This window comes from Cryptosporidium hominis (assembly GCF_000006425.1).
Source record: "Cryptosporidium hominis TU502 chromosome 3 CHRO013103, whole genome shotgun sequence".
In the NCBI taxonomy this organism is placed as follows: Eukaryota; Apicomplexa; class Conoidasida; order Eucoccidiorida; family Cryptosporidiidae; genus Cryptosporidium; species Cryptosporidium hominis.
In genome coordinates this window covers 1-10,695 of record NW_667295.1, presented here as the reverse complement: position 1 = coordinate 10,695, position 10,695 = coordinate 1, and the positions used below count along the sequence as shown (strand labels likewise).

Genomic DNA, 10,695 nt, shown 5'->3' with positions numbered 1-10,695 from the left:
AGCGAAGAATTTGACAAAGAAATTTGAGGTTGAGTATTTGAATTTGAATTAAAAAGAGTCAAGCTGGTACTATTTGAAGTTGCCGAACCCCCCCCAAACAAAGTACCAGAAGTCTTTAGAGAGCTATCTAGTGATCCCAAATTAGATGGTTGTCCAAACAAATTACCACCATTTAAACTGCTAATACTTGTACCTAAGTTGTTGTTGTTATTACTATTATTAATAATACCATTATTGCTATTGCTAGAGAATAAACTGGGAGTAGAAAATAATCCTGAGTTTGAACCGCTCGTTGAAGATTGAAGTGGAAATGAATTTGTATTGTTTGAAGCACCAAATAATCCATTATTTGATACAAATTGAGTATTACCTATGTTTGATTGGGAGTTTTGAAGCCCCTGACCTAGAATTGAAGTTTGGCCCAAACCTGAGGAGGAGCCACTAGAACCGAAAAGCGAATTTTGTGGCGTTGTTGATGATATAAAGGATGACTGAGGTTGCCCAAAAATTGAGTTTGAGATAGGTCCTTGGGAGTTAGAAGCAAATCCGCCAGCGTTAGAAAATGAGCTATTCCCAAAATTATTGGTACTTGTGGTAAAATTCGTATTGATGGATGATAAACTATTTGCAGGCCCTCTTTTTTCTTGATAATCTTCCCATCTAAGCTCTTCAACTGACTTTTTCTGATCAATGTCCTTCTGATATACAATAGACATGATTCTGGCATCGCTATCTCTATCAACTACGGGTTGAAATGTAATCCCATTTGTGCCTTTCTTTGCCCCGAAAATATTTGAATTTGTTCCCATCGTGCCTCCAAAGGGCGAAGCTGAGGTGTTACCAAAAGTCTGAATAGGCATTGACCCAAAAAGACTATTATTGTTTTGTTGCCCAAAAAAGCTTGATGGGTTGCTTTGAGATGACTGGCTTCCAAAGCCTCCAGAAGTTCCAAATGAGTCTTGAAAAGAGCCAAAGCCTCCAGAGTTATTTGCCGAGCTAGAATTAAAAAACCCAGAGCTAGAACCTATCGTAGAAGAGGAACTTGAGCCAAACATAGTTGGTTGTGTAGAACTTATTTGTTGATTACCACCAAACGTACTCATTGATTGGCCAAATAAGCCATTGGAAGATTGACCAAAAACTGAAGATTGCCCAGTATTTCCAAACCCGGAATTAGAAGAGCCAGTACTTCCAAATAACCCAGGGCTCGCATTTCCTCCAAATAGGGAAGTTGATGAATTAAACAATCCCGTTGAAGCCGGTTGTACCGTATTAATACTTTGTGATACCCCTTGTTGGCCGATCCCAACTCCAAAAGAGCTGGATGTTCCGAATAATCCTCCAGAAGACTGTTGGTTTTGGTTTGAACCAAACCCTCCTCCACCAAGCATTTTGTTTCAATTAATTGGGAAAAATTCCGTGTCGTATAGCATCTGCCCCACTTAAGGTTGCCGCTTTATGGCGGTGTTTTTATACTATAGACATTCTAAATCTTTTTTTTTAGTGCTCTTTCTCGGATATATTTGGTCTGTGATATTCTTATTTTATTCCAAATTGGGCGAGGGATCATATTTGCCTGAATACAAAGTATCAAAAAGTAGTTACACTCTTTATTTTACTTACTATTAATAGTTGTATTCGATGACCGAAATAAGGAACAACCGTCGAGTAAACCGATGGAGTCTTTTTAAGCATCTTTATAGATTCAACAGAAAACCTAAGAAATCAATCAAGATGCTATAAAAATAATAGCTTACTACTTACCTTTTTGTTGAAATTGTGAACAAGGTTTCTCTTTTGGCTTTTGATAGTTTAGTGGTAACTAGTAAAGGAGTATGGCATTGGATTGTGATGTTCTCGGACTCACATTCCGCTCGTAAACTTCTACATAGAGATTCAGCAACACTTTTCGTAGCAGCATACGCGGAATAGAGAGGGTCAGTCTGAAGCTGTGACGACCCACTTCCTATACACAAAATGGCTCCCCGATCCCTAAGCATATGCGTTATTTATTTAGTAAAGTTTGAAAGCACTACTTACCTCTTTTTCATGTAGCTGTAAACAATGCGAGTCATCATTAATACAGACCTAACATTCACTTCTATTAATTCATTAATTAGATCCAAACTTGTCTCTTCAAAATATTGTGCATACGGATATGAGATGCCAACATTATTTATTAGAACCCCAACATCATCAATTGAATTCAAATATCCGCAAAAATTTGAGTAACAAGTCGGGTCAGTAAAATCCATTAAATAATATCTTACTTCTTGATTTGAATCTGGTTTTCTCAAGGATAGCAACTAGGGCAAGAATTAGCATTTTTGAAGCATATTTAAAGCTTACCTCATTTACAACATTTTGCAGCTTTTCTCTATTTCTTCCTATTAAAATTAAGTTTAAATCCTCTTCAAACAATTCTTTTGCCATTGCTTTTCCAATTCCGTCGCTTGCGCCAGTTATAATTGCCCAACTTCCAAATGAAGTAAGTTTTTTCTCAGGTCTGTTGAGCAAAAGAAATAATTTGTTTATGGCCATAGAAAGATAATTCATTGTTAATTTAATAAAATTCAAGCAAATAATTCCTGCTATTTTACTAATATTAACTCATTGCGGCAGGAATTTTACTTAAGCATAAATTCATTTGATCTTTTTTTTCTTAACCTGGAAGATGTTAACATTTATTTTGATATACTTTAAACTTACTTTAGATCTTCTAATTCTGTCTCTTGAACCTTAACAAAAAGGCAAGTGCAACATTTATACAAGATTATCAAAGTCATCCCCAATATAACCAACGACAATAAAACAAGACATAAATAAATCCACCATGGCCATGCCGATGCACAAATATTCGACATGGTATTTTGTTTGCAAGATGTAATTGAATCCACTTTTGATGTACAGAAAAATTCTGAACTACCCGAAACTTTACAAGGTGAACAAAACTTAGAAAGCTGGCATTCGCCACAAGACTTAATTGATCTACAAATATTAAATATATCAACTTCAGTCAATTCATTGCGACCGAAGGCAGAAGTTCTATTCACTACGACGCTGCTACTCATGTTTATTTTAAAAAAATTTATAGGGGGGGGTGAAGCAAGATTCAATACCGCAGATAAAATATACAATTAGCTGAAAATCTATGTAAAACAAAATTCAAACTAAGAACTAACTATAGGTTTGTTTTTCTTCTTCTTCTTCACTGAGAGTGGAGTTGAAAGAATTGAATTAATTTCTTCATCCGTTACCTTGAATTCCGAGTCACAAATATTTTCCTGTGTGAATTGTAAGCCGGAAATGCGTTTTGAACCATTTGGAAGCAGTAGAAGTGTACATTTAAAGCTCGCAACGTACTCACCTTGTCTCTCTGTTATTACAGGGTATGAATACAAAAGGTTATGTCTAATGCATTCAGAAACTCCCAATCTTGCAACCTTTTCATCTGATATCATATTTAACGAAAACGGTAATGTAGGGAATCTTTTGTTAACTTCACTTAGAAATTGCCTTGGAATCGGGCTTTTCAAGTTATAGTTCGTTTCAATAGCGCGTTTAAAAACTGTGCTTCTGTAATCAGACTCCCTGGTAACACCCTCTCCACTGCTTACTAAAATATCCAATCCATAAACTTCATTTTCCTCGAACGTGAATTCATCTACTTTTTCATCTAGTGTTTCTTTTGAAATGATTACACGATTTCCATCAATAACATGTCTTTTTAGCTGATGTGACAAAACTCCCTGAACCATATTGCAGTTAAATTCCTTAACAGTCTTGTTAAGTATAGATGTTACATATGTGTTAGTGTTTCCAGGTTTTACAGTTCGAATAGCCACTTCCATCGCAGTATTTGCTGCCTTTAAAACATCTGCTTGTTTTCCTGAAATACGTTCAGCTCCAATAACAATGGAATGCGAGCAAATACTAATAAATCCATCTATATGAGCGCCGAGGTCAATCTTAATTAAGTCACCATTCTTCAACTTTAAGCTTTCTGCAGGCAAAGGGGAAAAATTGCCACAAATTTCATTTACAGAAATGCACGTAGGAAATGCAATACCCTTATCCAATTTCCTGCCACCTTCTTTTTTGTTATAAACTGAACTTGACTTCTCCTCGATCATAGAGTCGCTTTTCCTGCATATTTCTGAGATATCTGCGCCATCCAAACATAATGTTATTACATACTGAAGCGTTGAATTTACTATCTCTGCTGCTGTGTAGTATTTAGTAACAACCTCTGAGTTGGATATCGACTCAGAAATGCAAAAGTCGTCTACGTTCTCAAGCCCTTCTTGTTTTGACATTTTTTGTTTAAATAAAAAAAAACTAATACAACTAACTTACTCGTCTTATCATTTCCCGCTGCAAACATTTTGTAGGAAAACATACTATCAAAGACTTAAATTGAATATTAGTTGTTCAAGACTTAAAGCAACAATGGTCTATAACGTTTGACTTTAAAGTTTGACTTATTATTAAGGCTATTTTCATAAGATACTTTTGTTTGTAATGACGAGGCTAACCCTATTTCTAAAATTAATTATGTATTTCGTAAGAATGGTCAGCTAAGTTTTAGTTGTATCTCAATTTTTTTTTTGCGAATAGGCCTTTTTTGATGCTCTTTGTGTTGTTTGGATAAATTGTCAAAGTCATTATACTCGAACAACTCTGATATCTCCTTGGGAATTTCATCAATATTAGCGTTATATTTAGGATCAGGATTAGCCGTTTCTTTTATCGTGTTGTCTTCAAAACTGTCCATAATATCTACTCCTCTATCCAAACATTGAAACTTGTGACCGTGAAATTTTCTCTTTTCGCATATAAAATAAGATTTTAAGTCATGATCAGCTTGTTAAACCTGAATGTGTATTGGATGATAAAATGTTTGAACCATTCCTTTTGCAGTTATTTAAAGATTGAGTAGATTTAGATATTAATTTAAATGATTCGAGCATTCTAGAAAAAACTCTGCATTTCGAGCCTCTAGATGCCTTAAGGTTCAAATTACAAATTACAACAATATAGTTCTCAAGTAAATATTTTAAAATTAACTGAATATTATTTCTGCATATAAAGTCAAGCATTTCAATTACCACGCTTTCCAATATTGAACCCTCCCCTCTATTTCTTGGCACTTTTAGTTGGCCCATTATTAAGAAAATGTACTTAAAAATATCATGTTTAGTGAATAAACGGTAGTAAAAATCGTCTCGAGTTCCCAGGCAAGTTCTCAAGAATTTAATAACTGAAATAGAAAAAATTTTATGAAATGGACGAGTAGCGATACGTAGCAATTTTCTTGGCAATTGATTTTGAAGGATTTTATATTTAATTCTGTAGTTGTGTTCTTGTACGCAAGTTGCGAGAATATCGCAAAATAATACTCTTGCAGAATACAATGGATTGAATTCAGTAAAAATTAAAGAGTCGTTGAGCAAGCTATCTATTAATCTGTCTAGAATGCCCATATCATAAAATAAAGAGAGCGAATCATCTCTTTCCGGAACATCCATAGTCTTAGGGTCCAATATTCGTTTAAAAATTGCACAAATTTGCATTTGGATGCTCTCACTCCTTGAATTAATAAAAATTTCGCATAGAGTTCCCCATAGTGAGTGAAATACGTTAGATTTGTCGGATAAATTTTCCGTTTCTTTAATGCTTTCTTTTGGACTATTTTGTAGACCATCATCAGCATATAAAATATCATTGACATTCGAGCCATATATATTAGTTTCTTTATGAGCTTTAAAATATTGAGAAGTTGATTCATGAATAGCGTGTCTCAAAAGACCAGGATTAATTTCGCAAACCATTGAATATATTTCAACTGCTAAATCAATTGGCCTTATATTAGAATAATTTATGAATGATAAATCATTAGTATTTGAAAAATTTTTATGATCATCATTTGAAGTGGATAATTCTAACATCTGCCTAGCTCCAATACAATTTTCATTTAAATATCCACAAAACTCACATAAAATATTGTTAACTTTAAGATTTATGAATATTTGATGTCGTTCATAGATCGAAAGCATTGGGTTTTGTTTTAAAACCGTCAATACTGCATGAATAAATTTTGCAACAAGAAAGTTTTTCTGAATGTTTTCTTTGAGATATTTCCAAATATCGCTTGTAGTTACGATCATACTAATTATCGATGAAAAATTATTATTAATTATTGTTGCTATTCTTTGAAGGCTTTGCTCATCAAGATGCCTTGGCATAACAACATCTCTTAAATACATTAACCTATAGTTGAGATGAATTGTTCGAACTTCTGGTAAAGGAACAACACTGTGAAATTTAACATTTTCTAAAAACTTCTTGTGAGAAAATTTTATTTTATAATTTTCCAATGTCTCGTCATATTCGCAAGCTTTAAAAAATTTTAAATAATAGTCATCGCTTAATAAGATTTCAAATACTTCATTGAAGCTACTGTAGAAAACTATTATTCTACGAAGTACTTGGAATATTTTATGTAGCCCAATCAAATCAGAATTTTGTTCAAATTCTTCCATTAGATTAAAAAGTGAATCAAAAAATTCTCTACTTAATAGATCCATAACAATATTTTCAGAATTAATATTGGAATCAAGTTCTAGATCATCAATTATTCGATCTATATTACTTGAAGTTGGCCTCTCTAGTAGTGAATAGCTTGTACTTTCTTCTGGTAATTCTGCTTCTAATAAGTCAACGCACAGATGCGGAACTAAAGAAGTGATCATGTTCCATATTGAATTACAACTTTCTGAATGCTGGAAACTTAATGCCCTGTATAGATCTGAATTTAGTCCATCCTGCCAAGTAATAATACTTTCTTTTTGATGGCAATACTCTCGATTCAAGTCAATAGGAGTGTTTACTAATTTAACTATATTATAGTTTTCTATTTCTAGTAAATCTTCAATATTTTTTCTTTGTGAGTGCAGATCTTTCTCAAAATTTGGATCTTCATCGCTTAAGACCTAGGAAAGTAAATAGAAAAACATTTATTTATATTAAGCTTACCAAAATATTAAACTTATTATTATCTTTGTTTAATTTTAAAAAGCCAGTTCCGCAGTCAATCCAGTTACCATTTTCAGGATTTACTTCGTAAAGTTTAACTCTACGGTATTCCAATGGCCATGCATTAAAACAATAAGCTTTATGCTCTGGGATTGAAATGTTTTTTATAGACTCCAGCTCTGAAAAAGCCATAATTTGTCCATTTTATACAGAATTAAATTAACTATGCGGCATGCTTGTAAAAAAAAAGGGTGACAAACATTCGAATAAATTATGTGAAATTTTACATTACTTTAATTCGGAAGCTTTACCATAAATCAGAAGATGATTTTTGGCGTTAGATCATAATTTAGCTCAATATAAACTATCCGTAAATTCCTACAAGTCTAACAAAAAAACGTATAAAATTCATATTTAAATTGCAATTACACGGAAATAAACTAATTTGAAATTGAAAAATATAGAAAGATGGAAGCTATCCGAAAATATAATAAATTATCAAAGCTAGACAATCATTTGAAGCTTTATCGATAAAATTTTTTTTCAAGGTGAGCACATTTCGAGAACGTCAATGATCAAAGCATAATGATTTAAGCGGCCCAAAATCTTATTTGAAAATTTATGTTTAATGAACTAATCACTTAAACGGATTATGAATCATTCTTGTTTTCTAAAAATAGTTTGATCCGATCTTTAAGGCATGTCTGAGGTATTAATTCATCCTTTGTAAGAGGAAGCCTATTAAAAGGGTCTACGCCATCAGATATCAATATTCTTTCAATTACTTTTCTATCCATTATTTTTGAAGACGTTGGAAGTAATACAGGATCTTGCATAATATCCTGCATAATTGGATCCAAAAATTCCTCCGGTATGTCTGTTTCGTCTATATTAGTCATACTCTGTCCAACTTCATTCTCTTCAAGCTCTTTCTGCAAATATTTGATAAGTTGGTTAAAGCAATCAGATTTACTTTTATTCATCAATCCTTCTCTTCGAGCAATATGGTGTGCCTTTACAAAAGTATGAATCTTAAAATACCTTTGTTCATTTATTATTTCCAAAATCAAAATTTTAGAAAAATCTTTCTCCATTGGCTTATATTCAACTTTAGAATTAAATGCAAGAGTGACATAGGTCATGCAAACATTAGCCAATAGTTGCCTGGGATTAAAATTATAAGCATCAAAATTGCTTACTTTCAGTTCTAAGCACTTTGGTCCTACTAGCCGATCAAGTGTACAATTCAAGCAAGTCACAATTTGAGGCAGTATTAGTGGGGAGTCTAATATTTCAAAAGTATAATATTCCGTAATTTTCTGCAATAAACTCGCCGACGCATGTGAAAGCTGCATATAACCTTTGCATGCATGTTCTAATCTTTCTATAGGCATTTCTTCGATTGTACTCTCTATTTCTTCATGATTAGAACTTCTTGATTCATTGTTGGAGTTACTAAACTCATTATTATTAATACTAATAGCATTAGGAACTTGATTGCGCTTAGACTCTCTCTTTTTTATCTCCGCTAACATTGAAAGTCCCTCTTCAAGTAGATAGTTCAGATCTGAAACGAGTAAATGAATGAATTTAGTAAATGATTCATCTCTCTGTTTAATAAATTTGTGTAACCTTTCTCTGTGCAAGTCTACTTTTAATAGAGATTCAAATAACATGATAATAGGTAATCTCAACGAGAACCGATCATAGTATGGTGACTTTTGTACATCGTTGAAAAGAGAAATTAAAGCTGGAAGAATATACTCTGCAGTAAAATCACTAGCTTCTATTCGATGCCTAAATTGAGGAATCTGAAGAAGGTAGTGTATCCCAATTACACCTCTTTGGCACCTAATGTGAGGATTTCTGAAATAGTTTCCATAATTTATTATAAAAATAACGAATGAAATATATGAGTCAAAATCGAAACCGATCAAAATCTCGTCATTTCCTTTAATTCTTAACAATAGCTCAGTAACTGATAATACATCTTCAATTAAGCAAGATGGGAGCGATGAAAATTGTGGTGAAGGCTTGCTAGATGGAGCAGTTGACTTAAGCGCTACTGTGATTCGGCCTTGTTTAGAAGCTAGTAATGTATTCCTATCGCAATTCTCAACCCCATTTTCATCAAAAGAATAAATTGTTCTGAAAATAAATTGAATAAACAGAGACAAAAAATGCCAAAATGCGGAAATAGTGTTTTGATGGAAAATTGCGCATTCAAATGATAATGCCTCGCAGCTTAATTGCTCAAGATGATGGTCATTCTTATATTTATGTCCAGAAGTGAGTCCGCTCCTATATTCATTTAAATCATTTAGAATACTCTCATATTCAAGTAATACTGGCTGCATAAAACATTTGATTGATTTACACGAAATCCAAAATATTTGAGTTGGGAATTTGATAAAATCTTGATATTTTAGATTAATTTGATTTAAATCACTCAATTTCTTCTTTGCTAAATTTAATGCAATTTCCACCTGGTCTTTCTCGCCAAGGGTTGCATCATTTACTAAATCTCCTAAAAGATTATGAACCTCATTGCAAATATCATTGAATTGGTCAAATCTCCCGTAAATATGAAAAAAACAGTCTAGTTCTGAAACCTTTTCAATCTTAACTGGCTGTAATAGTCTCAACACTATGTGTAAATAATTAATTGAAAATCCACTTGTTGAAAGACCAGAAGTTCTCATTATTAGAGACCGTAAGTTGTGTTGAATTTCTCGTGAATTTTGCATATTTCCAAACATTGACAAATCAGGTATTGAATTGTATATTTTCGATTTATCTTCATTTGAAGTACATATAATGCCCATCCATTTTATTACCATTCTTCTACATTCTGTGCTTGCTTTAAGCATATTTTTTATTACTAGAGTTGAATGCTCATATACCAACGAAAGATCTTGTTTAATCAGCATCTTACTTTGATTGATATAAGAATGAGTCTTAGATAACAATCCTGAAAAATATTTCATAATGGTAGGGTTTACATTTGTTTTGAAATCTTTGTCTATTGGATTTGGGCTAATAATACAACCCAAGAGAGAGTTTTGCTGTTGAATCAAACCTGATGATACCTTCGTTCCTTGATTTGTATTAGATGACTTAATAAATGAGGGGGTTTGTGTTAAAATAAATGTAGTTTGTTTGAATTGGCTGAGAAAGATAATATTTTTTATTGAATGAAGTTTTAAGTCAGTAAATTTTCTTTGTCTAATAATATCCATTTGTCTCTCAATATAGTCGGTGAAGGTAGAAACAAATAATTTGGGATCGTTACTTTCCATTTCTTGTATCAATGTGAGAAAAAACGAATTTGGAACTGAAATTTCAAATAGATCTGAGATTGCACACTCACTGTTACATACTATTTCGAAAAGTTCAGGGCACTGAATTATTAATGCACAATATTTGGGGAAAAATTGAGCAAGGTTTGAAATCCTCTCATTAATTTCGATTTTCTTAGGAATTGAGCTCTCATTAATAAATTTATTATATGAATCAATCAAAAACTGAAATGCTTTAATTCTAGGTTTATTATCTGATGTTGAGAAAAAAATTTTCAATCTATGGAAGATAATATTCTCGAGATCATCGAATAATAGTGCAACCTTCTTTTCTTGAATTAACAATTCATTCTTGTAATCA

At 32.6% G+C, this 10,695-nt stretch overlaps 5 protein-coding genes across 5 annotated transcripts; all 5 read right to left on the bottom strand.

Moving 5' to 3' along the window:
• Positions 1-2,241: 2,241 nt before the first annotated feature.
• On the bottom strand, positions 2,242-2,556 carry Chro.30277 (F12A21.14). Its single annotated transcript, XM_661586.1, has 1 exon — positions 2,242-2,556. One exon carries the CDS (start codon positions 2,554-2,556, stop codon positions 2,242-2,244), a length of 315 nt encoding a protein of 104 aa, XP_666678.1.
• A 614-nt stretch (positions 2,557-3,170) lies between these two features.
• Positions 3,171-4,316, bottom strand: Chro.30278 (nuclear DNA-binding protein G2p -related). The annotated part of the gene is made up of 1 exon (XM_661585.1): positions 3,171-4,316. The coding sequence occupies one exon, from the start codon at positions 4,314-4,316 to the stop codon at positions 3,171-3,173; it is 1,146 nt and encodes a 381-aa protein (XP_666677.1).
• Positions 4,317-4,859: 543 nt separating this feature from the next.
• On the bottom strand, positions 4,860-6,752 carry Chro.30279 (CG9351-PA). Its single annotated transcript, XM_661584.1, has 1 exon — positions 4,860-6,752. The coding sequence occupies one exon, from the start codon at positions 6,750-6,752 to the stop codon at positions 4,860-4,862; it is 1,893 nt and encodes a 630-aa protein (XP_666676.1).
• Positions 6,753-7,020: 268 nt separating this feature from the next.
• Positions 7,021-7,227, bottom strand: Chro.30280 (hypothetical protein). The annotated part of the gene is made up of 1 exon (XM_661583.1): positions 7,021-7,227. The coding sequence occupies one exon, from the start codon at positions 7,225-7,227 to the stop codon at positions 7,021-7,023; it is 207 nt and encodes a 68-aa protein (XP_666675.1).
• Positions 7,228-7,685: 458 nt separating this feature from the next.
• Chro.30281 (hypothetical protein) lies at positions 7,686-10,334 on the bottom strand. Its single annotated transcript, XM_661582.1, has 1 exon — positions 7,686-10,334. One exon carries the CDS (start codon positions 10,332-10,334, stop codon positions 7,686-7,688), a length of 2,649 nt encoding a protein of 882 aa, XP_666674.1.
• Positions 10,335-10,695: the final 361 nt, after the last annotated feature.